The sequence below is a fragment of the Trachypithecus francoisi genome, unplaced genomic scaffold, assembly GCF_009764315.1.
Source record: "Trachypithecus francoisi isolate TF-2019V2 unplaced genomic scaffold, Tfra_2.0 Lachesis_group6, whole genome shotgun sequence".
NCBI classification, from domain to species: domain Eukaryota; kingdom Metazoa; phylum Chordata; class Mammalia; order Primates; family Cercopithecidae; genus Trachypithecus; species Trachypithecus francoisi.
The window spans coordinates 20,732,591-20,759,235 of NW_022681471.1; the positions used below are offsets into that span (position 1 = coordinate 20,732,591).

Genomic DNA, 26,645 nt, shown 5'->3' on the forward strand with positions numbered 1-26,645 from the left:
GAAATGCCTGAAGAATATGTAATGCATGGAAACATGCTGTGTTCTGGTGTTAAATGTTGAGACCGTGAGAAGAAACTGAGTAATCTCGACAGGAACTGAACATAGGGACTATGAGGATCACGCCATGTGGAGCATATAGGGCAGGGAGTAATGACTGCTATCTGATCCTTACTCTATGGCTCATGCCGAATTGTTGACTACAAACAACACATGAGGCTAGAACATGAAGAACTCCCAGTTTTCTGGGAAGGGAGCCAGGTCAAAGACCACCAGGATTTGTAAATTGTTTGCCAAAGGTCTCTTCCAAGTTTCAAATAACGTTTTCCTTATTGCACTTTTATCCACCAAGTTTATCACTTGAAGGAGACAATTCTATGCTATGGAACTTGCTGGACTGTAACTGTGTGTAGTAAATCCTATCCAGATAGACACAGTGAGGAGTATATTTAATTTCTGAAAGAACAAGATTCCTGAGGAGCATGGGAGGGTCAGGCCTCATTTTGTTTTCAGATGGACAGAAAGAAAGTAAAAATTTAACAGTAAGACAAGTTTGCACCAAACTGGACAAATCTCCATGCATCCAGATTTAGTGGCGCCTTTGTCTCTGAGTGGCGTTTTTTCAGACATAAAAGGCGGGAGAAGAGTGCTCCAAAATAGGGTTTCAGTTAAAATATGAAGCACTACTGCCACCGTGAGGAAATTCTTTAAAAACAGACTCCGCCATTACGCACTCCTTCCCGGGATGTCGCGCTGTGGGGGAAGGTGTGTTCTGGGCCGAGGTGGAAAAGGACTGGCCTCCAGACTAGGTCTTGTTGCCTTCTCCTCTAAGGAGAGGCCGGGACATTGACGGTATCTTGGTGTAGAAACTGGAGAGTGAGGGGCTTGGAGTGAGGCAACGGCTGCCAGGCTGTCCTGGCACAGGAAGTCCGGGGCGGGGCCTCGGTTCATCCTGGTGTGGGCAGGACAGCAGGAACTCACTCAAAGACGAATTCTGGCTCTTGTGGGCATCTGTCTCCTGTTCCTGCCCCTTAGAGCAAGAGTTGGCCGGCTTTTCCATGTTGTCATCTTGCTACAGGTCTTTGGGTCTCTTGCGGCATCAGTATCCGCGCACAATGGACAGGGTTCTTCCAAGGGAAATGTACAGGATTTGCTGTCCTTCACTCTCCAGGTTCTATACCAAGACACTGCCAAAGTTCACATCTCTTTTAAGGCGTTAGATGAGAAGGCAAGGAGGATCAGCATGGAGCCCAGGCCTCTTCCACGCCCCCACAGATAAGACCTTCTCCAACAGGTAGTCCTCAGGGGAAGAATTTTGTTGTGGTGTAGGGTGTCTTTAAACTACCACCTCACGATGGCAGTAGCGCACTAGATGTGCCAAGATGTGGCTTGGATTCCCTCTTCTCCCGCCCTCCCTGTCTGAAAAAACGCCACCCAGATACAAATGCACAAGGAAATATGGCTACCTTGCTTTTTGCCGAGTTTGGAGCCATCTGCTCTTCCTCTGGCACTTTTGTTTTGTTTTCCATCTTAAATCAAACCAAGGCCTAAACCACCCACCCTCATCGGGAATCTTACTCCTTCAGAAACTTAAAATCCTCCTAACCTAGTCTATATGATTATTAATTACCTAAGACTTTTAGGTCCAGTAGTCTACATGGCATCAAACTGTCTCCTCAGGGAATAAATTTGGGGATGAAGGGACAAGGATAAAATCGCTTGAACCTCAGAGATCTCTAGCAAACAAGTTGCAGACCTTGGTGGTCTCTGACCTGGCCCCCCTCCCCGACAACCAGGAAGTTCTTCATGTTCTAGCTTATGTGTTGCATTGTAGGCAACAATTTGGCAAGAATCATAGAGGAGGAACCAGAAAGCTGTCATTACTGCATGACATATGTGCTCCACATGGCATGATATACTACACATGTTCAGTTCCTGTCTAGGTTACTCAGAGTATCAGCTCATGGTCTCATCATTTAACATCAAAACACGGCATGGTCCCATGACACTACATATTCTTCAGGCATTTCCTGAGACTTTAAGTGGTGTGTGTGTTTGTGTGTGTCTTTTTAATAATTTGTATTTTAGATATAAGTCTTACAGTATTCTCCTATTAGTTAATTAAAGAATAATGCTTGACAAAGATTGAGAAAAATCAATGTACAAATAAAGATGAAAAGCACTACCATACAATTTGTCAAGGCAAAAAATAACCATTTGGATTATTCCATATATATGGAAATAATATATAAATATATGAAAAATATATAAATATATAAATATATATTTATATACTTATATATAAATTTATTTTTATATATAAATATATAATTATATCAAATAATGTATTTTATATAATTATATATAATATATATTTTATATAACATATATAAATATAAAATATTATATAAATAAATATATATATGTGGATATATCTACACACTTTTTCTCTTTGGGGAGACCAAAACTTTCTCTGTCACCCAGGCTACAGTGCAATGGTGCAATCTCGGCTCACTGTAACCTCCAAGTTCAAGCAAATCTCCTGCCTCAGTATCCTTAGTAGCTGGGATTACAAGCACAGGCCACCAGTCCTGGTTAATTATTTTGTATTTTTAGTAGACATGGGGTTTCGCCATATTGGCCAGGCTGGTCTCGAACTCCTGACCTCGAGGCATCCAAACACCTTTGCCTCCCAAAGTCCTGGGATTACAAGTGTGACCCACTGTACCCGGCTATATATACATTCCTAATTTCATGCAAATAATAAATCTGTATTGAAATTGGGTTACGCTCTACATTGTGGTTTGGAGCAGATCAAGTGTGTATTTTAACAAAGCTTTCAGGAGCATTAATTCATTTAAATATCATCAATACTAAGCGTTGTTTTCAACATTTCAAGCCTTCAGTGTAAATGAAAGAAAATCTGAAAAATATATGCTCAAAAACATTCCTTTAGAAAAGCAGACACTATTTATTTATTTATTTATTTATTTATTTATTCATTCTTGAGACAGAGTTTTGCTCTTGTTGCCCAGGCTGGAGTGCAATGGCCTGATCTTGGCTCACCGCAACTTCTGCCTCCCAGGTTCAAGAGATTCTCCTGCCTTAGCCTCCCAAGTAGCTGGGATTACAGGGATGCACCACCAGGCCTGGCTAAATTTGTATTTTTATTAGAGATGGGGTTTCTCCATGTTGGTCAGGCTGGTCTTGAACTCCCGACTTCAGGTGATCCGCCCACCTCGGCCTCCCAAAGTGCTGAGATTGCAGGCGTGAGCCACCGCACCTGGTCAATTTTTTGTTTAAATTATTACAGATGCATCACAATGTGCATACTGGCTCTCTAGAATATATACTTGACTATATGTTTGGTTTAAGTTTCTGACATGTTAGAAGTAGAGTAACATATACTTTACTTTATCATTTATCTTACGTGTGGTAGGTTTAATCCTCAAGGTTCTATAATTTTTCTTTTCTCCCTAAATTAGAGGCAGGGAATGGTTGTTTATGAAGACACAGATAATGCAATTAAGATTTTGTGATGGGCCAGGTGCGGTGGCTCACACCTGTAATCCCAGCACTTTGCGAGGCCAAGGCAGGTGGATCACGAGGTCAGGAGTTGGAGACCAGCCTGGCCAATATGGTGAAACCCCGTCTGTACTAAAAATAAAAAAATTTGCTGTTTGTGGTGGTATACGCCTGTAGTCCCAGCTGCTTGGGAGGCAGAGGCAGGAGAATTGGTTGAACTCAGGAGGCGGAGGTTGCAGTGAGCCGAGATCATGCCACTTCACTGCAGCCTGGGCAACAGAAGGTGACTCGGCCTTAGAAAAAAAAAAAGAAAAGAAAGAAATTGTGAGGGAAAGGGACTACCTGGTGCAGATGAATGACATGTATCCAACCTAAATGGGAGTGATAGACTCATTGCCCCTCCACACTACCTTTCATTGCAGAATAAACCAATCAATCTCCTTGTCACTGCCACTGGTACTTGGCTAGCTGTGATTTCCTTTCCAGGCTTCCATCCACTGCCCAGGCCCATAGCCTCTTTATTAAAGATAGTTAGCAAGGGGTGAATAAAAGATCACTTAACCTAAAGAATTCTAGGTTTGGCACCACCAGCATTTCTACCTTCAGATATGAGACATTGTCCCATAGGTAGGTCTGTATTCTTCCATGAAAATGGTCGGGTCAAACTATTCCTCCATAGGAGGGAGGCAGTTTAGCAGATGTCTCAGTTTACTTTAGGTGAAATACTCCGGGGAGGTAAGATATTCTTTTCATCCTTTCCAGGAACAAGGATCATGGAAAAATGTTTCCCCTAGAGTCTCCAGGACATTCATGCATGCCAATAGCATCTATGTCTGCAGATCATCACTCAACAAAACCAGCTAGAGTGAGAGCTAGACACAGTCAAAGCTGTCAAAAAAGCCAGGCTACCCTAGAATGCCTTACCCTGGAATGCCTGCCTGAATCCTCAGAGGCCAGGAGAGGTCATACCTGAACAACCTCTTGAAGCACTGTAATGTCACAATGTAGAACCAGACTAACATTAATTCCTTTCATTAAGAATTCAGATACTAAGATAATAAACTTTGAGGAAGAATGTCATGAGGATCAAGTCACCCATACCCTTTTAGTCACCCTTATTGATTCTTCAATTATGAGTCAGAGAGTATCTGGAGGTCTCCATACCAAAGATTGGATGTCTTCATTAAGAAATAGATTTGAAGCTGCTAGAGAAAATACTAGCTTGGATGCAGTACATAATGATTTGCTCAGGCCTAAACAATGCCATACTTCTCAAGGACATGGAACAGGAAAGAGCCACCTATCTGCCCTCCTTGAGAGAACTGAGATGACATCGGGGTCCCATTATGACAAAAGACTTTCTCCTGAACTTATAAAGTCACAGAAGCTGCTGGCTTGTGCGCTCAGAGAATTGCTTAGGCCTTCCATCACATTCTTGGCCTTCATCCACTTTAGCAACTCGGCTCTCCTAAAAGATGATCTGGCCCTCATAGGCATGTTAATATATCCTCACTCCTCTACAGAGGTCCCTCTAGTTGTAGGCAATGGTGTTAAAAATTTTGTGTATTGAGGACCATGTGAATGACACTGGCTTCAGATAGATGGTCCCGGAACTGGCCTGTCCATTGCAATGTAACAATGCTGCTGTAAATGTCACAGCCCCATAACACAGGGACAGCCAGATTGCCTAAAACTCCCAACGGCATATTCATAACATAAATGCCCCAAGGGTCTGCACTTGGCTGTGTCATCTTCTAGTCTTGTCCCCACTATGAGGAAACTGAGGCCCTGTCCTCTGTTTCCTGTACTAGGACTTCCTGGAAGCAGTTGGCTTAGTCCTGGTCTCTCACTCAGCAGATACTTCACTAAGACTTTGCATTTGTCCATTGTTTCTGCCAGGCCTCAGAGAAAAGGGTAGGAATGTCAACTTGTCTTGGGCGACTTTTCCTTCCGCAACTGCTAGGGCTTACAGGGAGAAAACGTTCACGGCTTTGGATGCTATGAAACTATTTCCGCACGATGGCAGTGTTGTGCGAGAAAAGCCAGCTAATTTTGTTCCAGTCGCTCCTCTCCCGCCCATCACGTTTCAAAAAAAAGGCCAAGAAGAGACAAAGATACCAGAAACTATGGCTACCTAACATTTTGCTACATTTGCGTAAAGGTATTCCACTTTTGGCATTTCTTGGATATTAAACTGAGGTGTAATCCACTCACCCTCATCGATCATCTCCTGTTTTCAAGAATTCAGTTTCCGCTCAACCAAGTCTTCCCATTTCTACTCTTCTTCACTCAGCATTGTGTCTGCAGTGTTCTATTATGATACCAAATTGCCTTGTAGTATTGAGGACCAACCTCAGGGATCCATGTCTAAAGAGAAAGAAAAAAAATAAGATGCTGACATTTAAGGTCTTGGAGGAGAGCAAATCTAGGCACCAGGCCATGTGTTTCTTCTCCAGACTCCCTATCCAGGTTGCCTGGGAGTTTTACTCCATGTTCAGACCTACTCAGTAAGCCTTGTACGTTGAGAGGGAGGCCACTATTTAGTGGGGCTCTAACAGAGTCCAGATAACTCTCAAGCTTGACAGACACATACAACCCTACTTGAATGTACACAAATACAGGAATGGCTATAAATGCTAATCAGATAGATCCCAGGATTTTGTTTTACGGTTTCATTATATAACATTGTAACACAAACATTTTCCTGGTTCATTAAACTGCAATGGCTTACAACTATGTCCTATGAGTTTGCTGTGTGTGTGTGTTACTGTTTATCAGTTAGGAATCAGTCCTATATTTTCACATTAGTAACAAAGAGGTGGGATTTGCAAAGAAGTTAAAAAGATGTGGTGATCAAGAGAAAAGCAATGCCATACAACTGTGTATTAAACACTGGAGGCTGGGCGCGGTGGCTCACGCCTGTAATCCCAGCACTTTGGGAGGCCGAGGCAGGTGGATCACTTGAGGTCAGGAGTTCGAGACCAGCCTGGCTAACATGGCGAAACCTCGGCTTTACTGAAAATATAAAAATTAGCTGGGCGTGGTGTCACATGCCTATAATCTCAGCTACTTGGGAGGCTGAAACAGTAGAATCGCTTGAACCCAGGGCGTCGAGGTTGAAGTGAGCGAAGATCGCACCATTGCACTCCAGCCTGGGCAACAAGAATGAGAATCGTCTCAAAAAATAAAAATAAAAAACACTGGTACCCTTTTACATATTTGCTCCCACTTTCAATACATAGATAAAAGTTCTGTATGTACAGTCAAACAGTCAAATGCCACAATAAATTTACATTTAAATAGGATTCAGGCCAGGCGCAGTGGCTCAAGCCTGTAATCCCAACATTTTGGGAGGCCAAGTTGGGCGGATCACTTGAGGTCAGGAGTTTGAGACCAGCCTGGGCAACATGTTGAAACCCTGTGTCTACTGAAAATACAAAAATTATCCAGGTGTGGTGGTGAGTGCCTATAATCCCACCTACTCCTATTCGGGAGGTTAAGGCAGGAGAATCGCTTGAACCGGGGAGGCTGAGGTTGCAGTGAGCTGACATCACACCACCTGGGCAACGGAGGAAGGGTCCGTCTCAGAAAAAAAAAAAAAAAATGGATTTAGCTACGTATTGTAAAGTAAAACTTTTCATTCTAAAATTTGATTCCTGACCAATTTTTAACATTGTCATATAAAATTTGCAATTTCTTGATTTTAGACAATAAATTATATGCAAAGAAATTTGTGATTGTACTAGTCATTAAAAAATTAGTTCTGATTGCTCTTTTTAATCTAAAAATGTGTTTATACATATATAAACACATAATATTTACATATCATATAAATATGTATATTATACATGCTTATACCTCTGAAAATGAGGATTTTAAAATTATTCTTGAGATTTTAGCTCTAATTCTTACCTTCAAATTTTATCTTTAAAATCTCAAAAGAAGGAAAACAAAATTCAGTACATGATAATTGAAATAGGCATCTCTCACATGCAGTCACTTAGATGTGAACCCTAAGAAAACTGTAAGACGGATGTATTCACACCACTCACATGCAGCTACAATGTTTCATTAATGTCTCTGTTTATATAACTATGAATTAAAGATATGAATTTGTGGGCCAGAAGTATCATATTCAAACATATACTCACTATAACACTGACCATGATTTAAAATATAAACTATTGACCGAGTGTGGTGACTCAAGACTATAATCCCAACATTTTGAGAGGCTGAGGCAGGAGGATTGCTTGAGCCTGGGAGTTTGAGACCATCTCGGGCAATTAAGCGAGTCCCTGTCTCTACAAAAAATACAAAATATACCTGGGCATGGTGACATGCACCTGTGGGCCCAGCTGCACAGGAGGTGGAGGTGAGAGGATGACTGGAGCCCAGGGAGGTCGTGGCTGCTGTGAGCCATGATCATGCCACTGCACTCCAGCCTGGAAGACAGGGTGAGACCCTATGTAAAAAAAAATATGTATGGCATTTTAAAATCTGTACATGCATATAAACAGATATAAATACACACACAGTCCCACACACATTTTACATTCAATATACTTGGATTCATGCTGTTTGAAATTTTGTACAAAATCTTCAGCATCACTTTATAATCTTTGAATATATCCATATCAATATATACTTTTTAGTGCTTGAGTTTTTTTATATTTTACTCTAGAAGAAATTTAAGAAATTATAAGCAGAAAACATATGGTAGGTCAAACCTACTGAGAAGAAATAATCACTTTTAAATATCTATGCTATGTATTATGATCTCTTTCCTATGCACATATAATATGTACATTTATAAATTCATGTTCAAATTCTCCTGTAGTATAATTGTTAAAACAAGTTTTCTTCACTGATAACTTAAGTACTTTTCAAATATAATTAGTTATTCTTGGAAATAATGATAGGTTTAAAAATATTGACACTTTTTAAAACTGTGTTGGTAAAATTCATGTAACATAAGAATAACCATTAAAATGTTCAAATTCAGTGGCATTTAGTACATTCACAATGCAGTGCAAGCACTACCTCTATGTAGTGGCAAATCATTTTCATTACCACAAAAGAAAACCCTGAACTCATTAAGCAGTCATTCCCCATTCCACTGTATGCCCAATTCCTAGCAAACACTAATCTACTTTCCCTCAGTACTGATCATCACAATAAGTAGACTTTTTTGTCTTTCTTCTTTCACTTAGCATGCTTTCAAATTTCGTCCATGTTGTAATACATGTCAGTACTTCATTTCTTTTTGTAGCTGAATAATATCCATATGTATATATCACATTTTGTTTATCCATTCATCAAGTGATGGATGTTTGCTTATGTTCACCTTTTGGGTATTGTTAATAAATATATACAGTGAGTATATACATGTACTTGTTTGAGTATTTGTTTTCAATCATTTGTGGTGTATACTTAGGAGTAGAGTTGCTAGCTCATACCGCTCCCTCTATGTTTAAATTTTTGAAGTACTGATAAACTGCTTTTCGTAGTAGGTGAATAAACTGCTTTTCGTAGCATTTCCACCAACATTCTAGAAGAGTTCCAATTTCTCTACCATCCAACTGGTATTTGTTCTTTTTAAGTAATTCCCATTCTAGTGGGTGTTAATTGGTATCATGAGGTGGTTTTGATTTACGTTTCTGAAAAGACTAATAATGGAAGCATCTTGCATAGAACTGTTGGTTATTTGTATATCTTCTTTGGAGAATCGTATATTTAAGACCTTTGCCTATTTTTAAAATTTACACATAATTGTACATATTTATGTAGTACATATGTTTTCATGCATCCATAAAATGTGTGATAACCAAAAAAGGATAACTGGGATACTCAACACCTAATGCATTTATTATTTGTTTGTGTTGGGAACATTTCAAATGTTCTTTTAGGTATTTAAAAATAAGCATTAAATTATTGTTAACTATGGTTGCCCTAACTATGCTATTGAACACTAGAACTTCCTCCTTCTGTCCAGCTGTATTTTCGTAGCCATTAACCAACCTCTCTTTATTCCCCTCTCTTCCTAACTTCTGGTACCCACCATTCTACTCTATAGTTCCATGAGATGGATTATTTTAACTCCTGCATGTAAGTGAGGACATGTGATGATTTGTCTTTCTGTATCTGGCTTATTTCACTTAACATAGTGTCCTACAGTTCCATTCATGTTGCTGCAGATGACAGGATTTTATTCCTTTTTCTGACTTAATAATCTTCCATTTTATATGCATGCCACATTTTCTTAATCCATTCATCCATCCATGAACACTTAGGTTGACTCTATATCTTCACTATTGTGAATAATGATGCAATGAATATGGGAATGCGTATATCTCTTTGCTGTACTGATTTCCTTTCTTTTGAATATATACTCAGCAGTGGGATTGCTGCATCATATGGTAACTCTGTTTTTAGCTTTTTGGAGAAACTCCATCCTATGTCCCATAGTAGCTGTATTAATATACATTTGCAGCAACAGTATATAAGCATTCCTCTTTGCTTCCTAGCCAGCATCTGCTATTTTCTGTCTTTTTAGGAAGAGCCATTTGAACTGGGGTAATATGGTATCTCACCATGGTTTTGATTTGCGTTTCCCTGATGGTTAGTGATGTTGAACATTTTTTCATATATCTGTTGGCCATTTGTGTCTTTCTTTCAGAAATGTCTATTCAGATCATTTGTCCATTTGTAAATCAGATAATTTCGTTTTTGGTTATTGAGCTGAGTTTGTTTTACATTGCAATTTGTTACTCCATTGTTAGATGAATAGTTTGCTAAGATATTCTCTCTTTCTGTAGGTTGCCTCCTCACTTTATTGTTTTCTTTGCTGTGCAGAAGCTTTCTAGCATGATTTACTCTCATTTGTCCATTTTTGCTTTGATTGTCGGGGCTTTTCCGGTCTTATGCAAAAAATCTTTGCCCGGAACAATGTCTTAAAGCACTTCTGCAATCTTTTCTCCTAGTAATTTCATATTTTCAGGTATTTTCTTAATTTGTTGAGCCTTGTTCTGTGGCCTAACATATGCTCTATACTGGAGAATGTTCCATGTACTGATGACAAGAATGTACATTTTAGAGCAATTGGATGAAATCTTTTGTAAATGTCAGTTAAGTTCATTTGGTCTAGAGTATAGTTTAATTCCAATGTTTCTTTGTCTAGATAAGCTTTCCATTACTGAAAGTGGGGTACTGAATTCTCCCCGTATTGTTGTACACCATTCTATCTCTCTGTGTAGATCTTCAAATGTTTGCCTTATTTTGCTCTCCAAACATCTGCGTGTTCCAGTGTTGGGTAGATACATATTTCCAATTGTTATATCTTCTTGTTATATTGGCATTTTCATTGTTATACAGTGACCTTCTTTGTCTCTCTTTACAGTTTTTGACTTTTAATCTATTTATCTAAGTATAGCCTTTCTTTTTCTCTCTTTTCTTTTCTTTCTTTCTTTCTTTTTTTTCTTAATGGAGTCTTGCTCTGTGACTCAGGCTGGAGTGCAATGGCATGATCTCGGCTCACTGCAACCTCGGCTCACTGTAATCTCTGCCTCCTGGATTCAAGGGATTCTCCTGCCTCAGCCTCCCAAAGTGCTGGGATTACAGGCATGTGCCACCATGCCCAGCCAAAGTATAGCCTTTCCTGTTCTTTTTTCATTCCTGTTCATTTTCATGTTGCTGCTGATGCCCTCTCTGACTTGAGGTCTTCTTTGAGTAAAAGAGGAGTCCCCAAATTTAATGCACTGGGGTTGCTAGCTTCGACTCCACTTATTGTCTCTAACTGCCCTCAGAGATTTTTCTTCCTACAGGCAGTCAGGTTGCTCTCTAGGGAGTGAGGCAAGAACAGCATTCCTGCAAAGGACACCAAAATGGGAGAGAACCTAGCTGCCTGCCTGGATCTCACATTTTATAGAGGAAACTGTGAGTCCAGGGGAAATTTTCTACGTGGTGCCTAGCAGCTTCTGGTTGGAGAATCATGGAGAGAGAAGTCCATTAATCTTACTAGCTGCTCATATGTATTCACTTTCTTATGGCCCCACAGATCGTCATAGTCTCAATTTTCAGTTCTGCAGTATTGATTGTGACAATCTCGGCACTAGACAGCTGTTTTTAGTTTTTTGGGGGATAACGTCAGATTGCTTCCACTCTACCATTTTGGTGATCTCACTCTCCCTTGGCCTATTTTTTTAAAAATTGGGTTGTCTTTTGTTGTTTTTAAGAGTCCTTTATATGTATTGGATATTCGCAGTTTTTAGATAATTGATTTGGAAATATTTCCTCCCATTCTGTAAGTTGGCTTTTCAAGTTCTGAATTGTGCACTTCGATGCAAAAAGTTTTTAATTCCAGGGAAGTCCAATTTATTTTTTCTTTTGTTATTGGTGCTTTTGGTTGTATAGCTAAAAAATCATTGCCAAATCTAAAGTTCTGAAGATTTATTCCTATAGTTTCCCTGAAGGTTTTATAGCTTTAGCTCTTACCTTTAGACATTTGATACATTTTGAGTTAAGTTTTGCATATGATGTGAGGTAGAGGTTTAACTTCCTTTTGCATGTGGATAACCAGTTGTCTAAGCACTATTTCTTAAGGGGTCTATTCATGTCTCATTAAATGAACTTGATAACTTTGTGAAAAGTCAATTGACCACAATGTCTTGGTTTATTTTCAGACTCTTCATCTCTTCCATTAATCACTGTGTGTATTCTCATTTGATCATCACCCTGCTTTGATTACTCTAGCTTTTCTAGTAAGTTTTGAAATCTAGAAGTGTGTCTTCCACCTTGGTTTTTCTTATTCAAGCTTTGGTTACTCAGATCTCTTGCAATTTAATAGGATCTTTAGAATTTGCTCTTTCTTTTTCCCAAAAATAAATGCTCATGGGAATAATAATTAGGATTACATTAAATCTGTAGATCTCTATGGCTAGTATTGCCATATTATAAATGTTTAGCCTTCCAACTCATTACCACAGGATGTCTTTTTTAAAAATCTAGGTAATCTAAGTTCTCCAATACTTGTGATTTTCAATGTACAAGTCTTTCATCTGTTTAGTGAAACATTCTCCTTAAAATATGATTTATTTTGAAGCTATTATAAATGGAATTGCTTTCTTAATTCAATTTTCAGATTTTTCATTGCTAGTGTACACAACTATAACTGATTTTTACCATTTAATGTTCTATCCTGTGGGGCTTGCTGAATATTATTCATTAGCTCTAATATGGTTTTTCTGCATTTTTAAGCATTTTTATAAGATCATCAACTTTATGAAGAGAGATAATTTCCATTTTTTTCTTTTCAACTTGGATGCCTTTTATATATCTTCATTGTCCCATGACCCTGACTAGAATTTTAAGTGTGCTGTTCAAGAAAAGGGCAAAAGTGTGCATTCTTGCCTTGTTCATGATCTTAGGAGGAAAGTTTTCAGTCTTTCACTCTTGAGTATAATACTACCTGTAGACTTTTTATAAATGCCCCATATATTGTGTTGAGACAATGATCTTCTAATTATAGATTCTTGATTGTTTTGAGTTGCCTTTCCGGAGAGATAGACTACAGAAGTTCCCTAATGCATAATTTTCATTGATGTCACTTTTGTCACCTGTTTTTGAATTTGTAGAAACAATCATGCTTCTTGAAAACATACCTGCCACAATAGTCATACGTGATAACGTGAAGTGAGTTCATGGGTAATGCCATCTCCAACAAATACTATTAAAACGTAGATTGATTTTCAATCCCTTTCACTGCTCTTGGTTTATGTGTTTATGTACAGCAGTCCACTAGAAGAAGATGTAACTCTTCCTCGATGCTCAGTGGTTCAATTTCTCTTTATGCCCTTCTAGTCTTCTCCAGACAATTGAGTACCCTTGAGACCCTCAGAAAACTTACTCGCTCCTACTATATCCCACTTGGAACTGGTCTGTCCTTGGTGTTCTCACATTGCTGCAACAAATGACTCATGCCTCACAGCAGAGTGACACTGCCTGAAAGCCTGCTAACTCTTGCTGTAAGGGAGAAAACATAACGCACCCATCCATTCCCCACATAGGCACTGTGTAAAGTCTCAGGAAATACTTGAAATATATGTAACGCATGGGAAATGTTGTATTTTTATGTTAAACGATGTGACCATGAGATATAACTCTGAGTAACCTTGACAGGAATTGAACATATGTACTATGAGTATCATTCCATGTGGAGTATATGTGGCAGGCAGCAATGACAGCTGTCGGATCCCTCCTCTAAGGCTGATGACAAATTACTGCCTATAATGCAAAACATGAGGCTAGAACATGAAGAACTCCCTGGTTGTCTGGTGGGGAGCCAGGTCAAAGAACACCAGAATTTGTAAATTGATTGCCAGAGAAGATCTCCAAGCTTCAAGTAATTTTCTCTTTGTGTCTTCATCCCTGAAGAAGATAATTTTATACCGTGAAATACACTGGCCCTGTAACTCTGTGAAATAAGTCATATCCTCAAAGACTTGGGCAAGAGGATATTTAATTTCTGAAAGCAAAGATTCTTGATGAGGGCGGGTCTTGTTTGATTTCAAGTGGAAAACAAAAGCAAAAGTGGAGCAGTAAGACCAACTGGCCCTAAACCGGGATAAATGTAAGGCAGCCATGTTTGGTGGCAACTTTGTCTATGGGTGGCGTTTTTTCATACAAGAAGGGCGGGAGTAGAGGGCTCCAAGACAAGACTTCTTGGCACATCTGGAGCACTACTGCCATCGTGAGGATGTCGCTTAACGAAACCCTACGCCATTATAGAGTTCTAGTGAGGGCTACCTGTTGGGGTAGATCTGATCAGGTAAGAGGTGGAAGAGGCTTGGCCTCTATGCTGGGAGTCCTTGCCTACTCCTCTAAGGCTTTAAAAGAGACCTGGACATTGGCGGTATCTTGCTACAGAACCTGGAGAGTGAAGGTTATAATAGCAAATCCTGTAAACTTCCCTTGGAATAACCCTGTTGATTGTACGCGATGCTACCAGAGACCCAAAGATCCATAGCAAGATGATAGCTCGTGAAAACCTGACTCTTGCTCCAAGGGGCAGAAACAGGAAAGAGATGCCCATAAGAATCTACATGTGTCTTTGAGAGGGTTCCTGCTGTCCTGCCCACACCAGGAGGGACAGAGGCAGGGAATGGCTGTTTATGAGGACACAGAGAACGCAATTAAGATTTTGTGATGGCCAGGCGCGGTGGCTCACGCCTGTAATCCCAGCACTTTGCGAGTCCAAGGCAGGTGGATCGAGGGACCGAGGCTCCGCCCCACGACTTCCTGTACCAGGACCGCCTGGCGGCTGCTGCTTCACTCCAAGAACCTCACTCTCCAGGTTCTACACCAAGATATCGCCAAAGTCCAGGTGTCTCTTCAGGCCTTATAGGAGAAGGCAACAAGACCTAGCCTGGAGCCCAATCCTCTTCCACCTCCTCACAGACCAGACTTTCCCCTACAGCGAGGCTTCCCGGGAAGGACGCTGTAATGGCCTAGTCTGTCTAAACGATTTCCTCACGGTGGCAGTAGTGCTTCAGATTTTCAAGGACACCCTGTCTTGGAGCAGTCTTCTCCCCTCCTTCCTGTCTGAAAAAACGCCACCCAGAGACACATGCGCCAGGAAATATGGCTGCCTTGCATTTTGCACAGTTTGGGACAACCTGTGCAAATTCCTGTATTTTTGCTTTTCTTTTTCATGTGAAATCAAGTCAAGTCCTAAACCATCCATCCTCATCAGGAATCTTGTTCTTTCAAGAAATTAAATGTTTTCCAGACTTAGTCTATGTGGGTTAGCTCAGCACTTTCACATGGTATCAAAATGTCTGTCTCAGGCAGGAAATTAGACAGATCAGAGAAGAAAGGCGAGAATAAATTGTCAGAAGCCTGGAGATCATCATGAGCCACCAATTCACAAGTCTAGGTGATCTTTGACCTATTCCCCTCCCCAGACAACCAGGCAGTCCTTCTCCATTTTCTCAGCTTACCTGATGAATTGTCAGACAGTGTTTGGTAGGAGTCCTAAGAGAAGGCCAAGACAGCATACATCATTGTATGTAATACATTGCTCCACAGAGCATGATACATACACTTACATCCGTATAAATTCCCATTAGAAGTTACACAGTTTGGGGGCAGACGCAGTGGCTCACGCCTGTAATCCCAACACTTTGAGAGGCCAAGGCGGGTGGATCACTTGAGGTCAGGAGTTTGAGACCAGCCCGGCCAACATAGTGAAACCCTGTCTCTACTAAAAATAGAAAGATGAGCCAGGTATGGTGGCCCACACCTGATGTCCCAGCTACTCAAGAGGCTGAGGCAGGAGAATCGCTTGAACCCTGGAGGTGGAGGTTCCAGGGGGCCGAGATCACGCCACTGCACTCCACCCTGGGCGACAGAATGAGTGAGACTCTGTCTCAAAAAAAAAAGTTACAGAGTTTTAAAAATTGTCCTATGTTTAACAGTGAATAATTTATTTTTCCACATGTTCCTATGTCATTAATATTTTTCAGCTTCTTCTTGTGATTTGAGTGTGTGTGTATGTGTGTGTGTGCCTGCGTGCGTGTGTGTGTGTTACCTCTTATCTCTTAGGTATCAGACTTACAATATCTTCTTATTAGCAGTGGTATTTGCAAGCCAGGTAGTTGCGTGTTCCTGTAGTTTCAGCTTCTTGGGAGGCTGAGGCAGGAGAATAGCTTGGACCCAGGAGCAGAGAAGAACATAGTGACACCTTAGTCTCTTAAAAAAAAAAAATTAAGAGAGTATGATGTTTGCCACGTAGTTAAAAAATAATCTTGTGTACACCAAGAAGAAAAACACCATCATAAAATCTGTTAAGACAACTGATAATATGTTGGGTTATTTTCTTCCATACTTTTCAATGTATACATACATAGGCCTACTATATTTAGGTTCACACAAAAAATAAATCTATATTAAAATTGGATTAATCTGTAGTGGTTTGGATCAGACCAGATGTGTATTCTGACAAAGTTTTGAAGGGAAAGTATTTGCTTGCATTAAATGCATGTACAAACTCTCCTTAACATCTTGTTTTGTATAAATAGTACATATACACATACATACAGATATAGGCACAAAGCAAGATAACTGAAATGATTACCATGGCTAAAATATAGTCAGTAAACATGTGTACACACATAGGTGTATATATACCATAAATAAGTGGTCTCTCAATCCCAAGAGAAAATGACTTTTAAAATGGTTTTATCACACATTCACGTATTCCATTGGTCATATAAGAACTTCTCTATTTCAAGTTCCCATGTATTTGTATGTCCAGTGCTCAAATATGTTCTCTACATTTATTGTAGCTTAAACATTTGCAAACTTGTTAAATATTCTTAAAGATTATTCTTAAATATTTTGTGGGATGCTAGGTTTTTTTTAAGAGTGCCTTCTTGTTTTTGGCATTTCTCAAAATTAGATCTGCTTCTTTACAATATTTTCAGATACAGTAGCCCTGTATATAGAAAAGCAGTTAGGTCACAGTTAATGCCACCACCAAGAAACAAGCAATTTCAAAATGCGGATCTATTATCAGTAGTCCCTTTTTCTTTCTTCCTCCCCTTCCTTCCTTCCTTCCTTCCTTCCTTCCTTCCTTCCCTCCCTCCCTCCCTCCCTCCCTCCTTCCTTCCTTCCTTCCTTCTTTCTTTTGGCAGCTTCTCGACTTTATTAGCCTGGAGCTCCTCCCCGACTTTCCCAGGGACTGGTCTCTGGTCCCTGGGCACAGTGAGCAGGACTGAGGTCAGACGGGTTCGACCCCTGGCCATAGCAGCTTGGGACAGCCGGATCTACGGAACAACATGTGCAAAAGTCCAAATGCTGGCACTTCAGGTGTGGCCCGTACCCAGTCAGGCGCAGTGGGTGGGCGGGACGCCATGCTCCTCTCCTGGCCATAGGTCGACCATAGCAGCGCTCCCTCCCAGCAGCCCCTAGGAACAGCTGGTGATTCTAGCCAGGAAGTGCTGCGCCCACCACTCCTCCAGGTCAATGGGCATGAAGTTCTGCAGCCGGGGATTGGGGGTACTCTCCACATACTGCACAGGGCTTGGCCGACCCTCACTGGCTGGGCCACCATCCAGCTGCTGCTGCAGCAGGCTTCGGACACAAAGCGGACATTCTCTTGTGGGCCAGTGTGTGGGTCTCCTGGGTCCCCTCGAGGGATAGGGACGTGGAGGGGGCCCGACGGCCATTCACGCGATTGAACACAAGCCTTGGCCCTGGACTCAACAGGGGCCAGGGTCCCGGCGACTGCGCGAAAGGCTGCGCCCGCTGGGGCTGCAAGGTTGGCGGCGTGGGCTGCCTGCATTTTAGGAGCTCGTCGAGCCGTCCCTCCACCTGCTGCTGCGTGGGACCTGTGCAGCGCAGCGCGACCAACTTGCTGGGCCCCTTGGTGATGGTGCACATGGCGCGCCGCTCCCAGACCGCCGCAGGCCCCCGGCCAGATCCCAATATTCCCTTTTTTCTATGTTTCGAAGAAATATAAATTACTGAATTCCATCTGTGGTCAATAAGGATTTTGCACCAACTTTTTAAGCACACGTTTGTTCTTGATTGCTTCTCAAATTATGAATATCAACTTTTTGAGAAATCTCTTAGAATATTCAAATATATGAAGGACAAACAAAAACGCTTAATCGTAAATCCCATTTTCATGAAGCAACCACCATCAGCATCTTGATGGCTACATGTATTCAAATATTACAAATGGATTCTATGATTGTTCACGAGAGGTGATACTATTTTACTAAATCGATAGAGGCTTATTAATATACTCCCTTATTTGCACAACAAGGTGTTCAACACACACACACACACACAATCACATTAATTATTCCTTTCAATTCCATCCTCATCAAACTATAGGTAGTATTTAGTGCCTTGAATATTTCACACAATATCAGGTAATGGGAAATTTCCAATGGTATGGAGTAACTAAGAGTACTTTATTGCTAACTCTCATAACATTTCTTTATTGTTCAAAAATAACAATGAATCAAATTGCGCTCAAATCCTAAGGATAATATAAACATTTGGCAAAAAAATGAAAAATGGGACAATTATAACAGAAGCTAATGAGGCATATTCTCTATCACAGAAACTCAATCAAAATTCAATTACTGTTTTTCTCAATTGCATTTTGCTTGTTCTTCTATTTGCATTATATTGGGGGTTAGAGGGAATGTACATGTGCAGGAATTTTTTTGTTATAAACATCAAATAACACCCTTTATGTGAAATTTCCTTCTGATTTAATGTTTTTCCTTCTATCATTTTTCTCGGTTTTTATATAGAAAGGCTACTTAAAATGTCACTAAACATATTTCAGCTAATTGGATTTTGTGTTAAACAATAATTTGTTAGAAGGTTTTAATTTTCTTGACTAGTAAGAGCAAGACATTTAATCATCCTAGCATGTAAACAGTGCCGTTTATTTTTAGATAAAAATATGGTATTACTCAGAATGTTATCAGTACTAAGCCTTATTTATCAATGTGTCAAGCCTTCATTATAAATAAAGGTAAAACTGGAAAATGTGCTCTCAAAAAACTCAGCTTTAGAGAAGTAGACACTGTTAGTTGTTTTGTTTGAATTTTTTCCATTTACAGATACATTACAATGTGCATATCGGCTCTCTAGAATACATACATGTTTAGACGTTTGATTCAAGGTTATCACATGTTAGAAGTAAAACGCCCTTGACTTTGCCATTTCTCTTACCTATGTTAGCAAACTTACATGGTTTGATCCCCAAGGTCGAACTGTTTGCTTTTCTCCCTAAATCAGAGGCAGAGAATGTCTCTGCCAATCAGGCCACAGAGAATGGAATTCAGGCTTTGTGAAGGCTGAAGGGGCTACCTAAGGAGCCTAACTCATCTAGTCAAGGCTTTCTCTGAGTGTTCTTTAGATGATATATGAAGGCAAGGTTAAAGATCATTTTTCTCTTTCACAAAATACCTGGAAGACGTCGTGCTTGCTTCCGGAGCCTCTGCAAGGCACTCCTGTGTGTCAGTACACCTATGTCCATAGGCCATCCTTTAAGTCTAAAAGAGAGTTAGGCACAGGCCAGGATGTCACAAAAGCCAGTTCCCTTCTGCTGGTATAGCATGGTCTACATGGTAGGTGATGGAATCTTAACTTCCAAGGAAAGATATATTTTTATATCTTTTAGGTCTCTAATTCCTTAATGATCTTCAGTTTAGTTGTTTCATCCATTATTTAAGGTGGAGTATTGGGCTGGGTGACGTGGCTCATGCCTGTAATCCTAGCACTTTGGGAGGCCAAGGCGGGTGGACCACTCCAGGCCAAGAGTTCAAGACCAGCATGGGCAAAATGGTGAAATCCCTTCTCTGCTAAAAATACAAAAATTAGCTGGGCATGTTGGTGCACGCTTGTAATCCCAGCTACTCAGGAGGATGAGACATAAGAATCGCTTGAACCCAGGAGGCGGAGATTGCAGCCAAGATGGTGCCACTACACTCCAGCCTGGGTGACAGAGCGAGAGACTCTGTCTCTAAATAAATAAATAAATAAATAAATAAATAAATAAAGTGGTTATTGAAGTCACCAAGTTGTTTTTTAGAACTCTCTATTTTTTCCTTTAGTTCTGTTCAGTTTTTGCCTCATGTATTTGGGGACTCTTGTAAAATAAATACGTATGCTTAATTAGTACATCTTGACAGACTGATCATATCATTATATAATGTCCATCTTTGTCTCTTGAAATAATTATTGTCTTAAGGTGTATTTTGTCTTGTATCAGGACAGTCAGACCAATTTTCTTTTGGTTATTTTTTACATGAATTTTTTTTTCATGCTATTACTATTAACCGTTTGTGAATTGGATCTAAAGCCAGCTCTTTTAGACAGCATAGAGTTGGATGTTCTAAAAAATCCATTCTGCCAATCTCTGCCTTTAAATTGGAGAGTTTAATCCATTTAAAGTAATTACTGGTAAAGAGGTAATTACTCCTCCTATTTTGCTATATATTTTCTGTATATCTTATAGCTTTTTTCTCAATTCCATAATTCCTACCTTCTTTTGTGATTAATTGATCTTTTCTAGTGTACCATTTTTATTCCTATTTCTTTTTCCCTATATACTAATTTTTTATGGCTATCCTGCAGAATACAATTAATATCTTAATTTTAGAGCAATCAATTTTTATTAAACTACAAATTAGTTTATATAGTACATAAAACCTACTCTTTTAAAGCTCTAATCCCTTTTGTGTTATTTTTACAAACTACATGATTAAACATTGTACAATGCTCATTAATACAGACTTATAATTATTGTTTCATGCATTTGTTTTTAAAATCATATGGGAGGGAAAGAGAATTATAAACCAAAAATATAATTCTTCTGGCTTTTTTATGTATCTATGTAGCTACCCTTTTCTTTGTTCCTTATTTCTTCATATGGTTTTGAGTTACTATCTAGCGTCTTTTCAGTTCATCCTGAGAGACTCCATTTTGCATTTCTGTTATGGGAAGTCTACTACTGGCGGAATCTGTAAGTTTTTTTCTATCTAGGAATGTCTTAATTTCTCCTTCATTTCTGAAAGTTAGTCTTGGGGGATATGGAATTTTTGACAAGTTGTTTGCTTTTACAACTTTAAATATGTTATCCCACTGCCTTTTGGCTTCCATGGTTTCTGAAGAAAAACTGGCTGCTAATCTTATTGAGGAGTCCTTGTATATAATTAAGGCCTTTCGCTTGGAACGCTTTCAAGATTCTTGCTTTGTCTTTGTCTTATGACAGCATGATTATAGACTTTCTCATTGTAGATTTCTTCAGGTTTATCTTACATGGAGTTTGTTGAGCTTCTTGCAGTTTATACTCATGTGTTTCAATTGCTCTAGCTTCACATTCAATGACTTTTTTCTAACTGCTCTAATCTGCTGTTGGAAACTTCCAGTGGTTTTTTTTTTTTTTTTTTTTTCAGTTTCTGTACTTTTCAGTTCCAAAAGTTCTATTTGTTTTTTTAAAAAATAATATCTCTCTCTTTATGGATATTCTCTACTTGGTGAGACATTATTCTCTTGGTTTACTTTAGTTCTTTGTATTTCATTTATGGAAACACTTTGAGCATATTTAAGAGAGTTGACATAACTCTTTTCTAGTAAGCCCAATGCCTGGGCTTCCTTCTGCACAGTTTCTATTAATTTCTCTTTTCCCTGTGAGTAGGCCATACCTTCTTGTTTTCTTTGCATGTCTTATTTTTTATTTATCATTAAAAATTAGATGTTTTGATATCATACTGTATCAACTCTGGAAATTAGATTTCTAAACACACTTCCCTCTCCACCCCATGGAGTTGATAGCACTTGTGTGTTGTTGTTTTTTATTTCCTTTTTTAGTAACTTTTCTTAAATATTTTTGTAAAGTCTTTATTTTTATCATTGTGGCCACTGGAGTCAGTGTTCTGATAGCTTAGTGGTCACCTAGTACTCTGACAGTTTCCTTAAACACGTGGAGCCTAAGAAAGAAAGAGAAGTATTCTCTAAGTCCTTGAAGGCTGGCTCTGTGTGTTGGGGCACTCTTTCAACTAGCCAGGCTGTAGTCTTCACTTCTAGCTTGCAAGGGGCCTGAAAGCTAGTGAGATATGAGACCTTAAGGTCTTCTCAGGCATTTTCTGAATAATTGTCCAGCCCTGTGCATATGCATGGCTTTTTATTTCTCTAGTATATACAAGAACTTTTTAAAGTTCTTATTCCCCCAAGTATTTCCTTTCATAGCCTCTTTCTTCCCATGCTTTTCCATCTGTTTACTGTTTAACTGTTGTCCCTTGCCCCAGACTCCTATAGCCAATACTTGTGTCTTTAAGTTTTTTCAACACATGCCCCTCAGGAAGCTGTTCCAAACCTGGAAACACTCTAAGTGAGGCAAAACAAAAGCAAGATTACACCAATCCTTTAGGGAGCCAAAAGACAGGTCCAACTGGAATGCAACAATTCTTTGAGAATAAGTTCTGTATTATACCTATGTACGAGGGTGGGAGCTATACTGAAGGCACTGTGGAGGCTGGGGGATGGTAGACAGGCAATTTAAAATGCCGCAGCTCTCTTGCTCTCTCACCACAAAGCAGCCACTTCTTTCTTCACCAACGCTTCCCGGCGTGTTTTAAGTTTTTGACAAGCTCTAGAGTTCTGTAAAAGTGGATTCTGACACTTCTTTCTAGTTCATGCCTGGCTCGTTGTTGCTTTTGTGGAGGGATGATGTACCAACGTGTCCTCCTTCATGATCTTCAGTGACATCATTTTTGCCACCTGATTTTTGCACTTCTAGAAATAATCACATTTCTTTACAATGTTCCTTCTACAACAGGCATGTATGAAGTCATAGAATTATATCACAAGGAATGACACATCTGACAGGCAAGGACTTTTCAATACTTTTCACTGTCTGTGTTGAAATAAATGATAAATATTATTTAACAGCTTAGTCATATGTAAAACATATAAATTAGATTGAATTCCACTTCAGTTTTCGTTTATGCTTGGCTAACGTATTTGGACTACTTCTTCTCCATCTGTTTTTTCATATCTACTCCTTTAGACGTTTCATTACTTCTTGGTTTGGCTACGTGGCCCCAGTTGTCTTCAATTCCTCCTGGCTGCAGGCAGTGAATCTCTAGATGTTTGAGTGACCTGAGATCCTCAGCAAGCACACTTGCCTCTGCAATACATCACCTGGAATTGGCCTGTTCTTTGTGTTTTGACACGGCTGCCACAAGAAACCAATGCTCCATAGCTTCCTTGAGGAATCCTTGTATATAATAAGGCCTTCACCATAGGATGGTGGTACCACATTAAAGCCTGCTAACTCTCGCTCCAAGGGACAGGAACAGAAGACAGATGTCCACAAGAGCTTGCATTCGTGTTTGAGTGGGTCCCTCCAGTCCTGACCACACCAGGAGGAAGTGAGGACCAACCCCACGACTTCTATGCCAGTATCGCCTGGTAGCTGATGGTTCACTCTAAGCCCCTCACTCTCCAGGTTTTATACCAAGATACCACCAATGTCCAGGTCTCTGTTAAGGCAATAGAGGAGAAGGCAAGGAGGCTCAGCATGGAGCCCCAGCCTCTTCCACCTACCCACAGACCAGCCCTTCCCCAACAGCTGGGTCTCAGGGAAAGAACGCTGTAATGGCGTATTCTGTCTTTAAATAATTTCCTCACGGGGGCAGTAGTGCTGCATATTTTCAAGGAAGCCTGACTCGGGGCACTCTTCTCCCGCCCTTCTTGTGTGAAAAAACGCCACTGAGAGACAAAGGCACCACCAAACATGGCTGCCTTGCATTTTGCCCAGTTTGGGGAACCTGCTCATACTGCTGGAATTTTGCTTTTGTTTCCATCTGCAATCAAACCAAGGCCTAAACCACCCACTTTTTTACCGAATTTTTTTTCCCACTAAACACTCAATAATTTTATTTGCCTTTGGCTGGCTCCTGGGTGTGGGGCGGGGTAGGGGTTGGCAGCAGCCTGGGATTCATGCGCCCTCTGGTGGACCTCAGAGACGAGAACTGGAATCCCGGCCAAACCTGAGGACTTCGCAGTCAACACAGTTTAGGAGGGTTGCATCGTTCCTCAGGTCTGCACCCCAGACTCAACATGAGGGGACGGGGCACGTTGGGAGGATGCCCTGAACCTCTGGCTCTCATACTCTCCCGTGTTGGACACCCGCATGTTCTGCCGAGCCTTCATCTGCTTCACACGGTCCTTGTCCACTTCCCGCTGGTGAGGATGAAGAGAAGGATACCACAAGGGAAGCCGATGGCCCAGGCCAGTCCCTGGCTTTCATGGGGTTCTTGCTCCTCTTTCTGGGAATGTATTCCAGCTCGGGGGGTAGGGGTTCAGGTTCCTCCCTGCCCTCTGGGGAGCTGTGGGTTTGCAGTGCCTGGGTCCTGTTATGGGAAGCCGTGTTAGCTGTGGTTCCTGCGAGAATCCCCCGGAGGACACAGGCATTTCTCACCCCCCACATCCCTGACCCTTCAGCACCATAGCAGCTACCACCGCCGCCATGTTCAGATCCCACCTTAAAGCACCCACTTTTATCAGGCAATATTATCTTTCAAGAACGCAATTTCCACTTAACCTAGTCTTTGGAGTTCTGCCCTTAACTCGGTTTTACATCTCAAGCATTTTCCCTACATTACCAAATTGTTTACGTCTAGGGGCAAATCTCAAGGAGCTAGGCCTAGGAGGAAGAAAACAATTCTGAAAATTAAGGGTAGGATTGGGGCATTTCTAGGCAGCAGGCCACATGTTCCTTGACTTGGCTTGCGATTGTTAAAAAGAAAATTATTCTGGCACTTGTTAAAGTGATAAGGAAGACTTTATTCAAGACTATTGCAATAGGGACATTACAATAGGTGAGAAATAGATCAGTCTCCATTCTGAGCATAGCAAAGGCAGCTGGGGATTTACAGTCAAGGAGCAGAATGAGGGGTGCCAGTGCATGAAACATCACAGAGAGGAGACATCAAGGGTAGGGGAATTCTTGCTAAACTGAGTTAAGATTCGTATTGAAACTGGATTAGGCAAGTCAAAGACAGTACTTAAGAATGATCTCAGTCAAAAAGAGGGCTCAGAGGAGCCTATCTACAATTTGGTCAAGGAGATAGCCTTTGTCAGTATTCATGCCCTCAAGGAGTCTTTCTCCATTTGTGGGGTTAGACTCTGTAAAATGAGAGGCACCTGTTTTCTTGGAGCCCTAAGAGGAAGGCTTAGATAACGCTCATCACTTCATGCCATAAATGCGGACTTTGAGTGGTATACATATATAAATACGTATAAACCCCTATCAGAAATTACTAAAAGGTTGTCTCATGATTTCATCTTTTAACATGGGAACACAAGCACTTTCTAATATCATTAATTTTGTACCTTATATTTTAAATTTTTTATTTCACTTTATTTTTTGTTTTCATTGTATTCTCATTTGAAATTAGTTACTTAGTTTCTTCAGAAAGTTAAGGAAAATATTCATTGAAATAAATGACAAATATTACTGAACAGCTTAGTCATATTTCAACTTGTTAAATACATTTAGGCTTAATTCAGTTTTTGTTTATGGTTGGCTATAATATTTGGACCATTTCTCCTCCATATCTCTCCACTGGAAACAAAATATATAGCATGAAATGCAAAATTCTCCTTAAAAGTGTCAAAGAATTCACAAAAGAGAAACTCTCAGATTAAAACTCTATAGACAGAGATAATTAAGGGGAACACCAGATTACCCAGTCTCTTTGGCCTTTCAGGTATTTGCTTAGCTGGGTAGTATTGGCCTTCATTTTCAGGGACCTCACAGGTGGCAAAGAGCAGAAGATAGAAAAAGCCTGAAGGGAAGTATGACTATTAAAAAATAAAACAGACTTAGGGATTTTCCTTTAACACAAACATCTATCCCACATGGTTACAGGTTGGTTCTATGAAATTTTTTTTTTTTTTTTTTTAAGATGGAGTTTCACTCTTCGTGCCCAGGCTGGAGTGCAATGGTGCGAACCCGGCTCACTGCAACCTCCACCTCCTGGGTTCAAGTATTCTCCTGCCTCAGCCTCCAAAGTAGCTGGGATTACAGGTGCATGCCACCATGCCTGGCTAATTTTTGCATTTTTAGTAGAGATGGGGTCCCCATGTTGGCCAGGCTGGTCTTGAACTCCTAACCTCAGCTGATCCGCCCGCCTCGGCCTCCCAAAGTGCTGGGATTACAGGCAGGAGCCACCATGCCCTTCCGGTTTTATGAAGTTTTAAGCAAAAGGTGATTCCAATCTTATTCAAAATATTTTAAAGGGGAAATAGAGATGAATTACCCCCAACATATTCTGAGCAACTTTTATAACCTTGATACCTAAATCAAACATAGATTGTGACTGAAGAGAAAAATACAAACCCACTTCAATTATGAGTGGAGACTTAAAAATTGAAAGATATGAGCATGTTTAATCCATAGTTCTATAGAAGACAATAAACTATGATCAACTTGGATTTATCTCATGACTTCATGACTGAAAGGGAGTTAAAACATTGCAAAAGGACGAAATGTCATACACCACTTTTCCAAATAAAGGAGAAAAGTATATAGT

The 26,645-nt window shown here is 40.3% G+C and overlaps 1 protein-coding gene, 1 long non-coding RNA gene and 1 pseudogene across 4 annotated transcripts in view; all 3 read right to left on the minus strand.

Annotated features, from left to right (window-relative positions):
• The window catches only part of LOC117077470, a 102,674-nt gene extending 86,430 nt beyond the window's left edge, over positions 1 to 16,244 (minus strand). For all 3 annotated transcript variants that reach the window (XR_004434781.1, XR_004434778.1, XR_004434779.1), the window contains exons 1-2: positions 16,133 to 16,244; positions 5,737 to 5,889 (exon numbers count right to left, since the gene is read on the minus strand). This is a non-coding gene — a long non-coding RNA (uncharacterized LOC117077470). The remainder of the gene's footprint in view (positions 1 to 5,736; positions 5,890 to 16,132) is intronic.
• Positions 16,245 to 17,383: 1,139 nt separating this feature from the next.
• LOC117077467 (MAPK regulated corepressor interacting protein 2-like) lies at positions 17,384 to 17,988 on the minus strand. The gene is given in 3 exon segments (XM_033201161.1): positions 17,384 to 17,647; positions 17,650 to 17,676; positions 17,679 to 17,988. Coding segments are annotated over 3 exon segments (471 nt in total). The 5' UTR covers positions 17,959 to 17,988; the 3' UTR covers positions 17,384 to 17,483.
• Positions 17,989 to 23,955: 5,967 nt separating this feature from the next.
• On the minus strand, positions 23,956 to 24,831 carry LOC117077471 (annotated as a pseudogene).
• Positions 24,832 to 26,645: the final 1,814 nt, after the last annotated feature.